Here is a 17,788-nt window from a genome sequence, read left to right as displayed (position 1 = left end):
ATCAAAGAGGAAGGATAACTTCCCGCTGTTACTGTCCAGCAAGGGGAATGAAAACGAGAGTTTAGCGTGGAAAGAGGAAAATCTGTGGAGAACCCGCTTCCCCCTACTGGCCTGAGCCTCACCCTGCAGCAGGAGAGATGAAGGTCAGAGCCGCAGAGGGACTAGAGAGGCCCCGGGACCGCTAAGAGGCGGGGCTTACGTCATGGGCGGGGCCAACGCCCCGCCCACTTTAGTAGGCGAGTCATTTCCGTCCGTGGAGAAACGGAGAAAGCTGCAAGGCGAATTGCGGGCCAGGCGCCTCGGGCGGGATTTCCTTGGTTGGAAGTGGTGAGTGAGCCAAGCAGCGGGCAAGGGTGAGCAAAGGGTTGAGGCGGGAGCTCATGAGTTTCTCGGCCTTTGCTCTGGGAAGTAGGGGTCGGGGCTCTGGGAGGGACGGAGCGGGGCGTCGTCGCCTGGGAAACGGCGCGAGCCCCAAGCCGGAGAGCGGGTGGAATTTCCTGAGCCATTCGCGGAAGAGAATTCCTGGTGGAGCGGCCGAGAGGAGGCGGGACTTCCTGTAGCAATCTGCGGGCTGCCACTCAAACCTATTTACCTACTTCCCTTTAGGCCGGCTTCCAGGATGGCCAAGGTGGAGGCCCGGGGCCGCCTGTGGCTGGAGAGCCCCCCTGGGGGAGCACCTCCCATCTTCCTGCCCTCCGATGGGCAAGCCCTGGTCCTGGGCCGGGGACCCTTGACACTGGTTACCGACCGGAAATGCTCCCGAAACCAAGGTGGGCGAGGGCGGGGCCTGAGCCGGAGGGGGTGTGGCCTGCTTCAGAAGCGGGAACACTATCAATGGGAAAGACCGAGAGTTAGTCCGGGGAGGGATGTGCTTGACCCCCAGGCCGAATCGCATGGTGCAGCTAGTCCTGAAGTTGGCAAGTGCCCTCTGGGGAGCACAGAAGGGAAAGGTGGTGCCTGACCCGACCTGGAACTAACCAGATAACTCGGGCTTGAATCCGGCCACCACCTTGTCAAGGAGAGAGCCGATCCTATGAAGAAAAATGCATATTGCTGAGCAGAGATGGGTGGTAGCAGGCCAAGCCCAGGACTTGCATCTCGTCAGGGTCCTGCGTTGTCAAGGAGAAACCAATGCTATACAGAAAAACACCTGCCTTGCCCCTAGGCGAGGACCAGTGTCACAGGCTATCCTAAGGCCATTATCTGGCTACTGCATATCGAGGAGTGAGCCAAACCTACTTAGAAATAAACCACCTCCTCCTGCTGAATGGGTGTTGTAGCCCCATCCTGTGGCCGGAAGCAGGCCACACTCCCCAGTAGGGAAGGAAACAATCACCGAAAGATTCAGATCCCAACTCCACCCCCTCAATCCTCAGTGGAGCTGGTTGCAGACCCTGAGACTCGGACCGTGGCAGTGAAACAGGTACCAGTTCGTTGGCAAGGGGCAGCAGGCCTGGGGGTGGGGCGGGGTGGGGGGTCGAAGGGTAGGAACAGCTGGGGAAACTGGCCCATCGAGAAAATCTAACTGCCTGGGAGGGGAGGAGGTCTGGCCTCTTTCAGTGGGGTAAACTTTCATCCCCATTTAAATTGGGTAAGACTAGGAATTCCCCTTGTGGCTCAGGAGGGTAAGGACATGACGTCGTCTCTGTGGGGATGTGGGTTCCATCCCCGGCTGGAAAGGATCCAGCGTTGTTGTAAGCTGCGGCCCCGTAACTCCGCAGATGAGACTGGGATCCGGCGTTGCAATGGCGCTGTGGCCTAGGCCTCAGCTACGGCTTGGATTCCACCCCTTCCATGTGCCGCAGGTGTAGCAGTCAAAGAAAAAAAAAATTGGTTAAGACTGGATGCGTATTACCTTCCCAATGCCCTGATTGGCGGTACACAGTGAAGAGGTGGGGCTTAAGGGTCTGATTGGCTGGTGGAGAAAGGCAAGCCTTTTTGAGGTTATTTGATTGGATGAGGTTACTGGTGGGGTGGAGCCTGTACCAGCACCTCCCTCTTTCTTTGCAGCTAGGAGTTAACCCCTCAACTGCTGGAACCCAAGAGCTGAGGCCGGGGTTGGAGGGCTCTCTAGGGGTGGGGGACACGTTGTATTTGGTCAACGGCCTCCACCCGTTGACCCTGCGCTGGGAAGAGGCTCGCACTCCAGAATTGCAGCCAGACACTCCACCTGGCACGCCTCCTGTGGCCCCACACGAGGAGGAGGAGGAAGATGCTGAGCCGCCGAAAAAGCAGATGCGGAAGTCATCTCCTGGCTGGGAAAGCTTTGAGAAGCTACTAGTATTCACAGCACCTGGTGTGAAGCCGCGGGGCAAGGTGAGGCCCGAGCTGAGGATTGAGGGGTTCATTGTCAGCATTGGGAAAATCGATGCATGTCAGCTCCTGCCCCACCCACAGTAACCACCCAGTAACCATAGCCATTGGTCATGATCATGTTGGTGGGAGTTATGATAAGTATTTCTTAGGTCAGAGAGACGAGTTCAAATGCTGTTACACTGGAGTTCCCGTTGTGGCTCGGCGGGTTAAGGACCCATCCGTTGTCTCTGTGAGGATGAGTGTCCAATCCCTGGTCTTCCTTGGTGGGTTAAAGATCTAGCATTGCCACAAGCAGTGGCATAGGTCCCAGATGTGGCTCCATTCCTGAGTTGCTGTGCCTGTGGCGTAGGCCGGCAGCTGTAGCTCCAGTTCAATCCCTAGCCTGGGAATTTCCATATGCTGCAGGTGTGGCCCTAACAACAACAACAACAAAGGCTGTTACACCATGTTCTTTGAGCCCCACTTCTCTCATCGTAAGAGGAATCCACAAAAAGCAGTCCCTGATGTGCACTAACCGCCAAAACAAAACTTAGCTCCTGGTTTTATTTCATGGTTATTAGCCCATTAGCCCTCCGCGGTGGAAAAGGCCAGGGGTGAGGCTGGGTCAGATTTAAAGCCCCCCCCACCCTTTTTGGCTTTTTAGAACCGCACCCAAGGCATATGGAGGTTCCCAGGCCAGGGGTCGAATCAGAGCTGTAGCCGCTGGCCTACGCCACAGCTACTCGGGATCTGAGCTGCATCTGCGACCTACAGCACAGCTCACGGCTCCTTAATCCACTGAGCGAGGCCAGGGATCGAACCTGTGTCCTCATGGATGCTAGTCAGATTTGCGCTGAGCCACGATGGGGACTCCTGAAGCCCATTTTAAAGATGGAAACAATGAGAGGCTGAGAGGAATAGGAGGTGGTGGGGTGAAGCCTTCACTCTCTGACCTCTGGTTTCCCGGATGCATCTTACCGTGACTTATCCTTGCAAAAGCTGTGTCGTCTCCCTGTGACTCAGTTCCCCACCCTACAGGTCGATGGAAACCAGCCTGTGAGCAAGGGGGGTCAGAGGTGTAACCGAGCTGCGCTTTCTCTTTTCCGGGTGACGCCAGGTGGCCAGTTTTGATCTCGATGGGACCCTCATCACCACACGGTCTGGGAAGGTCTTTCCCACAGGCCCCAGCGACTGGAGGTGATCGGCGGCAGGAGGAGGGGGTGAGTGCGGCGCGCTCCGGCCCCCGGGTCACCTTGCGCTTCCTCGCCCGCCCTAGGATCTTGTACCTGGAGATTCCGCGGAAGCTCCGGGAACTGGACGCGGAGGGTTACAAGGTGTGTGTGCGTGTGTGTGGTGGCGGGGACGTCAGACAGGCCTGGGCCTGATGAGGGCACCGGGTGACGCCCATCTGTCCCCAGCTGGTGGTCTTCACCAACCAGATGGGCATTGGACGCGGGAAGCTGCCAGCGGAGGAGTTCAAGGCCAAGGTGGAGGCTGTGGTGGAGAAGCTGGGGGTTCCCTTTCAGGTATGGCTGCAAGGGAAGCCGAAGGGGTATGGCGGGGCGGGGGCGGGGCGGGGGGGAACCACACACAGACGCCGAGATGGGACAGAGAGGAGGGAACAGAGACCCAGGGAGAAGGCATGACACGGAGAGCCAGCTGGGGAGGGCAGAGACCCTGGGTGAATTGGGGGGGTGGGGGTGCGGGTTTATGCTGATGGCAACCCATCATGATCCGGGGCACTGGGCCTTCTCCTTGGATTGGTAAGGGTCGGGGGGTAGCATCCTTAGGACCCACGTGTCCTTGGGTGTCCTTGGGTGCTAGATGAGGAGCCAGGGATGGTGTCTCCGCCCCGCCCACAGGTGCTGGTGGCCACGCATGCGGGCCTGTACCGGAAGCCGGTGATCGGCATGTGGGACCACCTGCGGGAGCAGGTGAGTTTCAGGCTCCCAGTGACTCTCCTTTCCCTCCGCTTCCCCACTCTGGGTTTCTGGTCCATGACCTTTCTCTCATCTCCTGCCGGGGGATGGCCTTGTCAGTTTCTTTGCTATCATGTCCTAGTGTTGGTACCTGAGGCCGGTGCTCTTAAACCCTGGAAGCCAGAGTGGTCGAGAGGGAAATCGCTCGTGCATTCATTCATTCGTGTGCGTGTGAGTGTGTGTGTGTGTGTGTGTTCCGAAGCTCAACAGCTTCTTGACTGAAGGTACTAGGGAAGAAGACAGATCTGCCAGCTCCCAGATCAGGGAGGGTACAGATTATAGAGGCCTTGAGAGATGCGCAGGACAGCAGAGCGAGGATAAGGCGGGGTGTCGTTGCGGCTGTGGAGGCCGTGAAACCTCTCCACGTGCCACTGAGTAAAGAGCTAAAGCTGCCCAAGGCGGGAGCCAGGTAGGGGAAGGAGGGGCCAGGCAAGAGTAGAAAGCGCAAGGGGCCTGAGGTGGGACCGAGCCCGCTTCACTCATGGGCAGTAAGGAGGCCCTGTGGCTGCACCTGAGCGGGTGAGGGGTTGAGCAGGGGGTCCCATGAGCCCACCAGGTGGCCACCCCACTGGAGGGATGGGACTAGGTAGGAGCCGGCGCCCTCTGGCGGCCATGCGGGGAACAGACGGGCCAAAATGGAAGCTGGGAAACCAGGAAGGAGGGAGGGAATAGTTCAGAGAGGTGCTGGTGAAGGGGGTGAGGAGTGGCAGCAAGGCTGTGCCAAGAGCACTTGCTGATGGATTAGACGCAGGGCACCAGAGCTTAGAGACCAGGCCTAGCGAGGGGCCCTGGGCAAGCTGAGCATCACTTTGGGAGCCGTTAGCGTTCTTGGGGGTGGAGACGGGAGTGGGTTCCTTACCACCTGTCCTCTGTCCCTCCCCAGGGCAATGAGGGTGTTCCCATCTCCATAGGAGACAGCGTCTTTGTGGGCGGTAAGGACCTAGGGGCTGAGGGGGGCGGCCTTGGACCCCGTCCCGCAAGGCTGCTGGTGGAGGTGGGGGTGTGTTCTCTGTGTGCTCCAGATGCAGCCGGACGCCCAGCCAACTGGGCCCCGGGGCGGAAGAAGAAGGACTTCTCATGTGCAGACCGCCTGGTGAGGCCGCCCCGCCCCGCCCCCGGCCCGCCCCCGGCCTGCCCCCGTCTGACCTGCCCTCTTGCCCCCAGTTTGCCCTCAACCTGGGGCTGCCTTTCGCCACCCCGGAGGAGTTCTTTCTGAAGTGGCCGGTGGCCCGCTTTGAGCTGCCAGCCTTTGACCCGGTGAGGCTTCGGGCTGGGCGCTGGAGTGGGGGCAGAGGGGAGGGGCAGGGGTCCCGTCTCACCCATCGTGTCCACCCCTCCCAGAGAACCGTCTCCCGCTCTGGGCCTCTCTGCCTCCCCGAGTTCAGCGCCCTCTTAAGCCCGGACCCTGAGGTGGTCGTCGCCGTGGGATTTCCTGGGGGTGAGACTCCCCGACCCCGGACCCAGAAGCCCCTGCCCCGCGCCCCCCGCCCCGGGCAGGCTCCACTAACGCTGCGCCCTTCACAGCCGGCAAGTCCACCTTCCTCCGGGAGCATCTCGTGTCTGCCGGCTACGTCCACGTGAACAGGGTAGGGCCCTGCCGGGAGCCCCATCCCGTCCCTGGTCTCTGCCCCCCCCCCCCCCACCTCTCGCCTTCTCTTTCAGGTCCCCCCCAGCCCAAGTCCCTAACCCTGTATCTGTGGCTCTCTTTCTCTCTGGGTCCCTGTCCCCTGGTCTCTTCCTGGGTCCCCAGGACACCCTGGGCTCCTGGCAGCGCTGCGTGACCACCTGCGAGGCAGCTCTGAAGCAACGGAAACGGGTCGTGATCGATAACACGAACCCGGACCTCCAGAGCCGGGCCAGGTACCGGGTCTCCGGAGCCCAGGGGCAGGGGGCGGGGGGCTCTGCAGGGTGGGCCGGGGCCCCTAACCAGCCCGCCTGCCCGGCCCCAACAGGTACATCAAGTGTGCCCGAGACGCAGGCGTCCCCTGCCGCTGCTTCCTCTTTAGCGCCAGCCTGGAGCAGGCGCGTCACAACAACCGGGTGAGCCGGCGGCGGTCCCACGGCCTGACCCGCCCCCACCCCGGCCCCGCCGCGGCCTGACCCCCCCCCCCCCCCCCGTCCCCGCAGTTCCGGGAGATGACGGACCCCTCCCACGTCCCCGTATCCGACATCGTCATCTACGGCTACAGGCAGGTGCCGCGGGCGGCGGGGACCCGGGGACCGGGTAGGGCCCACCTCCACCGTCACTCTCTGCCGCCAGGAAGCAGTTCGAAGCACCCACGCTGGCCGAAGGCTTCGCGGCTGTCCTGGAGATCCCGTTCCGGCTGCACGTGGCGCCGCAGCTCGAGCGCCTGTACCGCCAGTTCTCAGAGGGCTGAACCGCCCCTGCCCGCTCCCAACGCCCAATAAACGCTCTTTTCTTCATGCATGACCAGCACTTTGCTGGGAAGAAGGGGGGGCCCCCCAGGAGTGCTGAGGCCTGCCGGCGGGGCTTCAGAAACGTACCCTCGCGGGCTCTGCGGGTGCTCTAGCTGGGCGGCCCAGCGGACAGGCCCCAGGGGGGGTTCTCCTGGAGCTGCAGAGCCCTCCCTGGCGGGCGAGGCCAAACGCGGGACCCCAAGAGGAGAGCTGGAGAAGCCAGACGCTCTGCACCTTGGACCTGAGCCCCGGGGCTGTGGCCTGAGCCTGCAGTGGCGAGGGGGCCCCTGCGGGCAGGACCAGCAGCAAGAGGCAGGAAGCTGCGGGTCGCCGCCTTGCGTCTGTGCCCAGCTATGTGACACCGGGAGGAAGAGCAGGGTTCCGGGAGCCGGCCCTGCTGCCGCGAAGTCAGCCCTGGAAGACCCGGCCCAACAAGCAGCACCCAGACCCAAAGCCCGTCCCCACCTGGCTCAGGTGACATGATCTCAGAGGGGACCTCCTCTGCGAAGCTGTTAGGTTCTGGGCGTGGCCGCCCACGGACAGCAGGGTGTCTGTCTGGTCAGTGAGCTGGTGGCCACAAGACTTTTAAAAGACTTTAATAGGGAAACGTACGGGGGGGGGGGGGAACCGTCCTTGGAGACATCTCAGGATGCTGTCCTCCATCTCGCTGGGCAGTTGTGGTCCCCAGGGGCCCCTGCTCAGAAGCACTGACCTGGGGGCGGGGTATAGTGGGAGGGGCTAGAGGGGGGCTCCCAGCCCCTCTGGACCCCTGCCCCAGCACAGGAAGAGGGCTCTCTGGCCCCAGGGTGCGATGCCTCCCGGGAGGGTGAGGGGCTGCGGTTTCCAGGAGGCCTGGGACCGCCGGGGACTGGCGTGCCTCTCGCTCACTCTGCTCTGGTCTTTGCAAGACGAGGGTCACACAACGTCCCAAACCCCAGGCACATCCAAGGGTCCATCCTGCATTCAGCCCGGGTGCCACTCACCGGTCTTGGCGGGGGCCTCATCTGTGACTCCTGGAGAGGCCCAGCCCGGGGGGGTGGCCGCTACCCCCCCATCTGTGGGGAAGGAAGCCAGGAAGGGTTAGCCGCAGGGCGCGGGTGGACGGGGGGCACGAAGGAGCAGGGGCGGGCTCACCCCTCGCTGCTGCTGCTCCTGCTCCAGGTTCCGCTGCAGGACCTGCTGCTGATTGGCGATGACGCGCCGGATGCCGTTGACGAAGTTGCCCTGGTCGTGGGGGATGAGGCCGATGAAGATCTTCTTCTCCGAGGAGTACAGGAGCATGAGCACGCGCACCTCACACGAGGCCTTGTAGGAGAAGTGCACACAGCCCGCCTGGTGGCGCAGAGCAGGGTCACGGGCGGCCCTGGGCCCAGAGGCTCCTCACCGCCCTCGTGATGCGCACAAACCACACGGCTCCGCTGGCCCTGCAGAGCACGCCACACGCCTGCCCCCCTCCGCCCTGTCGCTGCTCCCAGCTGGGGACACCAGGAACCAGAGAGGCCTGCCCACCGGCTCTGCAGCCCAGCCCCGAGTCTCCTCCACGAGCTCTGGGGAGATGGGTGGATGGGAGCCACCAGGCTGGCGCCCCGGACACCCCCAGGACCAGCGGTGCCCATGAAGGCCTCGCGGGGGAAGAAATACCGGGTCCAATCCAGTGTTCAGGCTCCCTCCATGTGGCAACCCCCAGAGGCAGCTGAGGCACCAGGAGGCCACGCCACTGTCACCTCCACTCAGCTCGGGGATGTGGCTCCAGGTCACACTGGCCGGAACGTCAAGGAGCCCAGTGGACCGACCACTCCCTGAGCCCCTTTGCCAGATCCCCTCTCTGCAGGCTGGAGATCACTGTGCGCACCTCACAGGTGGGCAAACCGAGGCTAAGCTTCAGGATTTGCAGGCTCCCAGAGCCAGATGGGATCGTGTCTACCCTCGGCCCTGTGTGCCACCTTAGGGGACAGTGGTGACATGTCCAGGAGGAAGCCCTTCACAGTGCCCACCTGAGGCGACAGCCTGACGGGAGGCCCAGAGGGCCGAAAGGAGGGCTGGCCGCCAGGCTCACGGCCTTTAAAAGCATGAGTTCCCTCAGGGAACTGACGACACGCGAGAGGTACAGGACTGGCCCCTCAAATGCCTGATGGCACAACTGTGACAGGGGACAGCTGCGGATTCAGGAGCACAGAAGTCTCTCACCCTCCTCACTTCGCGGAAACTGAGGCCCAGAGAGGGAAATGGACCTGGCCCACACCCACCAGCAGGTAACCCCTGGGGGCTTCAAGGAGCGGCCTGCCTGGTGAGGGCCCTGGGGGAGCCTGGGGGTTTCCACTGGAAAACCCGGAGTGACATGACGGCACCCTGTCCCTGGGCAGCGAGCAGGAGGAAGGCCACAGGGGAGGACCTGGGAGCCTGGTGTGGGCATCCTGCTCCACTGAGTAAACCGACACACAGCAGCCCGGAGGCCAGGCTGGCTGGCTCAGCCTCTGGGCCTCTGGCCTCCATCTCCCCATCGGTGCAGCGGGGTCAGGGGAGCCCTTGTCGGGGCGCACAGCAATCCCACCCCACCTTCACCATGGCTGCCCTCACGCCCCCCTGCTGTTTACGGGGGGACCCGTCCCCCTTCCAGTTTCTGGCCCTGCGGTCCACCGCTGCCCCTGCCGCCCACTCACGAAGCCGTTGTCCATGATGCGGCACAGGCTCTTCAGTGTCTCCAGGTCCTTGGTGAAGTGGAACTGCACCAAGCGGGAGTTCCGGAAGAGGGGCACCAGCGTGGTCTGCGGGGAGGCCCGGGGGCCCGGCCTGTGAGGCGCTGCAGCCGCGCCCCCGCCTCTGCCCCCACCCGGGGGCCGGCCCCACGTGGCCCCTCAGACCTGTGGCCCCTCCAAGCTGGCCCTGCGGGACCCGCCACCCCCGCCCGCCTCCAGCCACAGGGCCTGTGCACACAGGGCTCCCCTCCTGCCGGCGCCCCAGGGCGCCGGCTCAGGAAAGCGCCCCTGCCAGCCCCGTGGCTGCGGCGCCCCTTGCCACTCACCAGCAGCTGCTGCGGGATGAGCTGCATGTACAGCTTCCGGGGCCACTGCTCGGTCCGCCTGCAGTGGGAGGGGACGAGGGTCAGGAGGCCAGGTCTCCCCGGAAGGCTGCCTCCCTCCCCTGCCCGACACTCACAGGATCTCCCCTTGGTTCACGTAGACGTGCGACGGCAGCCACCTCTTAGACCGGCTGTTGGGCTCAGGCCTGGGCTTTTGGGGAGAAGAAGGGAACCATCAGGATGGGAGGCGCCCGAGCCCGGGAGGACCCGTGTCCCCGGGCTGCTCAGGGCTCACCTCTTGCCACTCCATGACTCCACTCCAGGCCAGGAACTTGTTGTTGACGATCTGGACGGGCCCCGCCACGCCCCCGGGTCCCACTGCCTGGGAGGAAACCCAGCCCATCAGCCCCCAGGCTCAGGGACTGCCCCAGAGCTCCCAGGGGCCCCTGGTGCCCTGGGACAGGTCCCACCCTGCGAGCCTGGGACACAGACCCGAGGCTCCCTGGTTCTGCCACTAGGAATGGTGCAGCCCTGTGACTTGCTGCACAAACTGGGACACTTTTGGGGGAGGGGGACCGTGGACAATTGCTAAGGCGTGAGCCAGGACACACAGCACCGTCCCCCCACCTCCCCGGGGATACCCCTGCTGCGGAGACCCACCAGGGAGCCCCTCTGCCCCCCTGTTCTTCAAAGCTTCCCCAGCACATCTGGTGGCCAGGGCCCGAGGAGGACACACCTGTTTGCGGGTGGTAATGACCTGCCGGATGGCGTTGACGAAGCCGCTCTGGTCGTAGGGGATGAGGCCCATGAAGATCTTCTTCTTGGACGAGTACAGGAGCATGAGCACGCGCACCTCGCAGGGCGAGATGTGGGGGAAGAGCATGCAGCCCGCCTGCGGGGAGGGCGGGGGTCAGGGACCCCACCTCCATGAAGCCGGGGGAGGGAGGCCGTCCTCCAGTCGACACTGGCGCCCAAAATGAAGTGGTGTGTGGCCAAGACACGTTCTGGGAATTTGTGATGTGAGCCTCGGTGTCCCCCAACTGTGAATCTGGGGCCGGGGGGTGGGGGGGGTGTGGATGGGTGTGTGGGGGGGGTCATGAGAGGGCTCCATCACCCCGTGCCCCGCCAGGCCAGCCCTCTCCTGCGGGTTAAAAGCACGGACACAGACCAGACTGCTTGGGAGTAAACCCAGCTCTGCTACCTCCTAGCCAACCATCTAAGGCCTCGGTTTTCCTGTCCCTAAAACGGCATAAAAACAGTGTACCCAGTAAGTGCCACTTAAGAGATGCTGGTGCCTCTGTGGGACTGTGGGAGACCTCAAGCCACATCTGGACAGAGGGGGACACACTTCCCAAAAACACCTCTCAAGCGCTGTGCTCTGGAGACCTTGTCCCCGGCCTTCCCGGGTCCATGGGCCATCCCAGAACTGCTAGCAGGACCAGGAGTAGAACCAGGCCTGCCAAGGAGGGCGTGTGCTGACACCCACCTGCAGGCCTCAGTGCTGCACAAAGGGGCGACCAGGCAGCCAAGAGATCCCATGTCAGTCAACCCAGCATTGGGGGTGGCAGCCCACGAGGTGCCCCCTCAAGCTGGTGTCCCTAAGGGAACCAGGGACTGGAGGCGACCCCAGAGCAGAGTCCTCGGGGCAGAGGGCCTACTCCCAGCCCAGGTCCAACCCCTCCCCAGCACCCATCTGTCCTGCTGCCAAACCCCTGCGTGCCCAGACATCAGGGGGTGGGGCCCACAGTCCAGACCGCAGGGGCGGCAGGGGCCACACCAACCACCATGGCCCCGCATCTGAAGCGCGGGCTCTAATAATGCTCCCCCTGAGCGCCCACCTCCCTCCCGGGCTTTGCACGCGCTCCTCCCTGTGGCCCTGGGACCCACTGTCCGCCAGTCCACAGGTGAGCAACCTGAGTTCCAGCACAGACCACTCCTCCTGGCCACCCCTGCATGCAGGTCCCCCAACAGGTGAGGCTGCCTATGACCCCGACGGGCTTCTAGGTCCCAGGAGACCCTCTGTGGTCCCAGGCTGGGTGGCAGCCCTGCTCCGCCAGGATCAGCCAGGCTCCTCTGCTCTCTGCTCCTGAGGGCAGCTCCCAGGGCCTGGCTCACAGACAGGGACAGGACACTGCCCCCTGCCTGGGCGGTCCCAGCAGAGCTCCCAAGGAGTCTCCTACCCCCTGCCCCACTCACGAAGCCGTTGCCCATGACGCGGCAGAGCCCCTTCAGAGAGTCGCAGTCTCTGTTGGTGAAGTGGAACTGCGCCAGCTGGGAGTTGCGGAACAGGGGGCCCAGGGTGGTCTGGGGGCGACAGGGGCACAGCTGGGTCAGGGCCGGGCGGGTGCGCGGGGGGGCCGCGTGGGGGGCGTGGAGGTGGCCTCACCAGCAGCTGCTGTGGGATCAGCTGCATGATCAGCTTCTGCGGCCACTGGTCGGTCTCCCTGCGGGTAGCAGAGGTTCAGGGGAGTGCCCTGCCAGGCCAGCCCACCCGGCACCCCTGCCCACCACTCACAGGTTCTCGCCCTGGTTGACGTAGGCCTGGCAGGGGAGTGCCCGCTTCAGCTTCGCGGTGGAATCCGAGTAGGGTCTGCGCTTCTGTGGCAGGAGCAGGAGGGGTCACTGGACACAACCCTGGTGCCCAGGCCTCCCCCCACCTGCAGGGGCAGAAGGAACCCTAGGGTCCAGCCCGCAGCCCCCAGGGGTCAATGGGGACCCGCTGAGGACCACTCACCTCCTGCCACTCGAGGACGCCACTCCAGGCCAGCAGCTTGTTGCTGAGCCGGTGCTCGCCGACGGCCAGGCCCCCAAGGGCGAGCCCCGGCGAGGAGGGCCCGATGGGCCCCAGGGCCCCGAAGACACGAGCACCTTGCTGTGGCAGAGAGTGTGGGGAAACTGAGGTTGGGGGGCCGCTGAGGAGCTGTCCCCCACGTTCCCGGGAAGGGACGTCCCACTGTACAGACCCAAACCCCTGCTCTGAAGCCCAGGGCCATCGCCAAACCCTCTGTCCCAGTGGTCACGACCCCATGTGGCTGACCTCATGCCCTTTTCCAGCTGCCACTTCAGGAGTCTTCACCCTGCCAGCCTGCTCGTCAACAGGCAGGGTGGCCCACGAAGGGGCCCTGAAAGCCTCCCACCACGTCCTCGCCCAGCCTCTGCTCCACTGTGCATGCCCCTGGCTCATCCTCCCAGGCTGACCAATTTCTGATCCGTCCGTGGAGACCCAGCTCAAAAGCAGCTCTCTGGGGATCCAGAGCCTCCTCGAAGCCCCCGTAGCACCCAAGCCAGCCTGGGTTGTGTCTGTCTGGCACACCGGTTGGCTCCATCCTGGCCATGCCCTGCCAAGGCTCCCCAGGCCCTCAAGACAAAGTCCACACTCTTCCCTCTGGCTCCCGTCAACCTCTCCCAGGCTGTCGCCGGCCCTCTCTTGCACAGCCCAGGTTGTAGCCACCTCAGCCTGATACCGGGGGAGCGCGGGGCAGGAAGGAAGCGCCCAGAAGCACACAGAACCATCCAGGGAAGTGGGGAGACGTTTGGAACAAAGAGCATAACAACACCTGGAGGGATCTTTCAAACACAATGTTTTGAGAACACCCGCAGGACACCTGACGAACGTTCTAGCGATGAAGCCACAGAAAGCGACACATTCTATCACAGGGCACTCTCCAGTTAGTCCTTCTTAAACCAAAACCATCTCTCTGAAAGCAAAAGCAGACCAGCAGGGCAGCAAGAAACCCAGAAAAACCTCAACACTAAATAAACCTCCAGACAAAAAAAAAAAAAAAAAGTAGTGGTTGTTACTTTGTATCTTATCACTAATGGATATTTTCCAAATTTTCTGTGAAGTACATGTTTTCTGTGCAAGAGTAAAGACAGGCATGAAAAAAATGTATCTTTTAAGACCTTAAAGAATAAAAACAAAACAAAAAACCTAAGCAAGCATGCTCTCCCCCCTGGGCAGGTGGTGCTGGGTGGGATTCCAGCAAGGTCTGAGATCAAGAAGAAAAGCAGAACGTATTGGGGGAAAAACGGGGGGGAGGGGGGGGAGGTTCCCTGCTGAAGTGTCTGAGATGGAGGATGGCTGCTGCCGCGCTGGCTGTGAAAACCACTGCCAGGGCGCACAGCATCCGAGAAAATGCACTCAAGGCACACGACTGCAGGAGCCTTTGGGGTCCAGGTGGACGCACTTAAGGACCCAGTCAGTGTGAGCTCCAGAGACACGCGTATGGGAAACCCCGCTGACCACGTTTGAATCTGGGGTGTGAAGACCAGGGGTGCTTAAGCTCAGGTCTCCCCTGGAAGAGCAGAAAGCGCATCAAAATGCAGGACCACGTTTAAGGATGAGACCTAAGTGCGATCCCACAGGAGAACTCACACCTGGGCAGGGGAGGGCACGATTTGGCTGTTTCTCCGACCTGGGATGTGTTGTTTACTGCACAGGAAGCCCATTTAGTACTTGGAGGGAGGATAGAAGCCTCAGGGTGCATGTTTAAGGACTCAGGAGGCGCTTCTGAACCAGTAGACACGAATGCTAAGAAAGGGGGAAGGCGGCGGAGGGAAGGATTACTTTTAAATTTAGACAGACGTTCAGAGTCCGGATGGCTACGTATAAAAGTCCACGACACATGTTTAAGGCTCATGCAGACCTGCCACAGCTCCCCGCCAAGCACAACGCCGGGGCAGAATGTTTTAAGACAGCTTGAGCGCCAGGATAGAACGCGCATCCCCGCGAGCGTGTCACGGTTCGGCAGCGCGTGAAGCATTGAGATGTGGCTTTACAGCTCCAGAAAACCTTATAGAGCTTTCTAGGAAGTGTATGCATGTTTCATGGCTGGCGAAGCGTCTAACTTAGGGTACCTGCGAAGCTGGATGTCGAAGCCTGCAAAGCTAGACTTGCAGCGATCGGTAGGGGCATCCCACATCTGCGCGAGCGTGCAAATAAATCCTGGGCGCACACGCCACGGGCGCCGTGGAGGGGCGCGCGGGCCCGGGGAGAACGCCCCCGAGGGCAACACCTGGGCGCGCGCGAGTGCGAGACGCGAGGCCCCCACTCGCCGCCGTCCCCCAACCCCCTCCCCCATTTCCAGATTTCCTGCGGGGAGAGCGAACAACTTTCCCATTGGAAAAACAAGCGCGCACGCTGCCCGCCCCCCACCCCGCGTTTAAATCAGGCCGCGGAGTCAGCAGTAATTTGAGCGCTCCCCGCCCCCGTACCCCACCCCCGCCACCCCGGCCCGAAGGCGAAACAAAGGGGAGAGCCCGGCGCGTACCACCTGGGGGGTTTCACGGGGGAAGCTGGCCCAGGCGGGACCAGCCTTCGGGCCACCCGAAAGACCCCTAAGAGAAGTGGGTCGCGGACAAAGACGCCTGCCAGGGAGAGGGGCCGGCGGGGGCGGGGCCGTGGAAAGCTCTGGAAAAAGGGCGGGGGGCTCACCATGGGAGGGGCCGAGCGAGCCCGGATCCGCGGCAGCTGCGGACCCCGGGGACTGGCGGGCCAGGAGCGCGAGCGGGCGGCGCGCACCGTGAGGGGCCGCAGGGGTCGGCCGCGACCCCCGAGGGGGCCCCCAGCGCCGGAGCGGTGCGGGGCGCGGCGCGGACGGACCATGGCGGGCGTGGGCCGAGCGGGCTGGGGGCTGCCACGGGCCGCACGGGGGGCTGCGGGTTCCACCGACTGAGGGGCGAGGGCGCGCGGCTTAGGGGGAGACGGGCTGGGCTGTACCAAACGCGGAGGACGCGCCGCTGGAGAGGGGTCGCTGCGGCCAAACCACTGTGGTGAGCGGGGGAGCGCGGCGCCTACCAAGAGCGTCTGCGAGGGGGCGTGGCCGGCGTGTACCAAAATAGAGCCAGGGGAGCCCCGGGAAAAGGAGAGGGTGTGGGGGGCGGGGAATTCGACAATTGGAAGATACTGTGGGCCGGAAGGGAGGGACCCAGAGGACGTGAAAGAAACAACTTCGGCGGGGGCGTAGCAGGAAAGACCATGCCGAAGCGTCACGGGGGGGGGGGGGCGAGAGGAACGTAGAGGACGATACCAAGTTCGGGATGGGGGGTGACATACCGGGAGACCGTACCCTGAGTCCCAGACCCTCGGAGCCGGGAGACTATATCAAGACCCATCAGGAAAAGGGGGAGGAAAGAGTAACAGACCTGGGGGCAACGGAACCTACGTAGAAGTTTGGGGATACGGATCGTACCGGGCCTAAGGCGAGGACTTGAAGGCTGTGACGTAGCTAGGTGGGCCAGGGACCACAACTCCCAGCGGTCCCCGCGCGGTATGGGCGGAGCCAGAGGTCCCCGGGAGACACTGCCAGTGATATCTGCGTGCCCACTGGCCCCCCACTCCTTAGGCTCCGCACACCTCCCTCCGCACCTCCTCCGGCTTCTTGCCACCCGCCTTTCAGGGCCATTCATTGATTCGCTCATTCACTCAAGAATTAAACGACTGCGTATTCACTTACTAGAAGTTGTGTAAGATTTCTTGTTTCAATTTCCCTGTTTCTTAAACGTGGGTAATAGCTAACCCCAAACGGTTATGAGGAACAAATGAATTAAGAAAATATTAGGGGAGTTCCCCTTATGGCTCAGCGGTCAGCGAACCCGACTAGCATCCATGAGGAATGGGGGTTTGATCCCTGGCCTCGCTCCGGCGATGCCGTGAGCTGTGATTAAGGATCCGGCGATGCCGTGAGCTGTGATTGCAGACGCGGCTCGGATACCGAGTTGCTGTGGCTACAGCTTCGATTAGACCCCTAGCCTATAAACTTACATATTCCGCGGGTGCGGCCCTAAAAAGAGAAAAAAAAAAAAGACCAAAATAAAATCAAATATTAGGAAAGGTATTTGGTACAGTAATGACCTAAAATGGTAATTTTTCTTTTTCTCCTTTTAAAACCATTAGTAGTACCATTTCCACTTCTATGCTGGGCAACGAGTATACTGTGATGACCAAAACAAACCAGGTCCATTGTAAAAAAGTAATCGCAGTTTGTGGTTAAGTGGTATAAAGAGAACAAACACACAGAGTGGGGTGGTGACCATGAGAAGTCAGGAAAGTGACCATTAGGCAGCCTGCAATTCCATTTGGGCTGGAAGAGTGTGCTAAAATGAGGGGCACAAATCTTGAGAGTGGCAGAAGAGGGAGGCCAGCATGGCTGGAGCAGAGTAAGGGTGGAGCAGCGCTGTGGAAGTGTGGAGAGCGGCCAGGTGCCTTGGGGTGGTATTTGGACTTTAGTCTCACCTTGCTTGGGAACCACCAAAAGGTTTTTGGCAAAGAAGTGGCACAGTCCCATTTACATTTTAAACAAATCATTCACAGAAGGCATAGAATCACGCAGACAATGTCTCTACAACTCTACAGAAGAAGCTGCACCCAGAGTCACCTCTGAGGACAGAAGGCAGCAGCAGAAGTGGGGGAAAGGGGTCCCACGGTGGAAAGCAGAGTCAGTTTATTCCTTTAGACGGTTTGGGATTCTTCCCACATGCAAAGTTCACCTACCGGAAAATAATTTTTTAAATATTTAAATCTCCTTCTCAGATCCACCTCTTAGAGTATTGACAATAAAAACAAAAATAAACAAATGGGACCTAATCAAACTTCAAAGTTTCTGCACAGCAAAGGAAACCCTAAACAACACAAAAAGACAACCTACAGAATGGGAGAAAATCTTCGCAAGTGAATCGACGGACAAGGGATTCATCTCCAAAATTTATAATCACCTTCTGCAGCTCCATACCAAAAAAACAAACAACCCCATCCAAAAATGGGCAGAAGATCTAAACAGACAGTTCTCCAAAGAAGACACACAGATGGCCGAGAAACACATGAAAAGATGTTCAACATCACTCATTATTAGAGAAATGCAAATCAAAACCACTCTGAGGTACCACCTTACACCAGCCAGAATGGCCATCATCCAGAAGTCTACAAACAATAAGTGCTGGAGAGGGTATGGAGAAAAAGGAACCCTCGTACACTGTTGGCGGGATTGTAAATTGGTGCAACCACTGTGGAAAGCAGTATGGAGCTTCCTCAGAAAACTAAACATAGAACTACCATGGGATCCAGCAATCCCACTCCTGG

At 61.2% G+C, this 17,788-nt stretch overlaps 2 protein-coding genes across 10 annotated transcripts; one reads left to right on the top strand and one right to left on the bottom strand.

The window, feature by feature from the left end:
- The first annotated feature begins 219 nt into the window (after positions 1 to 219).
- Positions 220 to 10,982, top strand: PNKP (polynucleotide kinase 3'-phosphatase). Of its 6 annotated transcripts, none has more exons than XR_007136282.1 (17): positions 222 to 327; positions 607 to 770; positions 1,377 to 1,423; positions 2,011 to 2,316; positions 3,413 to 3,492; positions 3,572 to 3,629; positions 3,714 to 3,821; positions 4,158 to 4,229; positions 5,158 to 5,206; positions 5,297 to 5,367; positions 5,439 to 5,531; positions 5,616 to 5,712; positions 5,799 to 5,860; positions 6,025 to 6,134; positions 6,227 to 6,314; positions 6,535 to 7,166; positions 7,854 to 10,982. XR_007136282.1 is itself a non-coding variant. In XM_047790130.1 (17 exons), the coding sequence occupies exons 2-17, from the start codon at positions 620 to 622 to the stop codon at positions 6,650 to 6,652; spliced, it is 1,572 nt and encodes a 523-aa protein (XP_047646086.1). In that variant the 5' UTR covers positions 222 to 327; positions 607 to 619; the 3' UTR covers positions 6,653 to 6,698. The 6 variants fall into 6 exon arrangements, 5 of the variants coding, with proteins under 5 accessions (XP_047646087.1, XP_047646086.1, XP_047646085.1 ...); XM_047790130.1 differs by lacking the exon at positions 7,854 to 10,982 and adding an exon at positions 6,402 to 6,463 and having other exon boundaries at positions 6,535 to 6,698; XM_047790134.1 differs by lacking the exon at positions 7,854 to 10,982 and adding an exon at positions 6,402 to 6,463 and having other exon boundaries at positions 262 to 353; positions 6,535 to 6,698.
- On the bottom strand, positions 7,273 to 15,494 carry PTOV1 (PTOV1 extended AT-hook containing adaptor protein). 4 transcript variants are annotated; one of them, XR_007136284.1, is made up of 13 exons: positions 15,146 to 15,494; positions 12,446 to 12,583; positions 12,227 to 12,309; positions 12,098 to 12,155; positions 11,908 to 12,015; positions 10,448 to 10,603; positions 10,007 to 10,093; positions 9,849 to 9,922; positions 9,715 to 9,772; positions 9,353 to 9,457; positions 7,827 to 8,024; positions 7,676 to 7,747; positions 7,273 to 7,404 (listed from the first exon to the last, which is right to left on the bottom strand). XR_007136284.1 is itself a non-coding variant. In XM_047790135.1 (12 exons), exons 1-12 carry the CDS (start codon positions 15,314 to 15,316, stop codon positions 7,736 to 7,738), a joined length of 1,248 nt encoding a protein of 415 aa, XP_047646091.1. In that variant the 5' UTR covers positions 15,317 to 15,492; the 3' UTR covers positions 7,306 to 7,735. The 4 variants fall into 4 exon arrangements, 2 of the variants coding, with proteins under 2 accessions (XP_047646091.1, XP_047646092.1); XR_007136283.1 differs by lacking the exon at positions 15,146 to 15,494 and adding an exon at positions 12,749 to 13,416; XM_047790135.1 differs by having other exon boundaries at positions 7,306 to 7,747; positions 15,146 to 15,492.
- Positions 15,495 to 17,788: the final 2,294 nt, after the last annotated feature.

The sequence above is a fragment of the Phacochoerus africanus genome, chromosome 8 (genome assembly GCF_016906955.1).
Source record: "Phacochoerus africanus isolate WHEZ1 chromosome 8, ROS_Pafr_v1, whole genome shotgun sequence".
In the NCBI taxonomy this organism is placed as follows: domain Eukaryota; kingdom Metazoa; phylum Chordata; class Mammalia; order Artiodactyla; family Suidae; genus Phacochoerus; species Phacochoerus africanus.
This window is presented reverse-complemented; position numbering and strand designations above follow the sequence as displayed.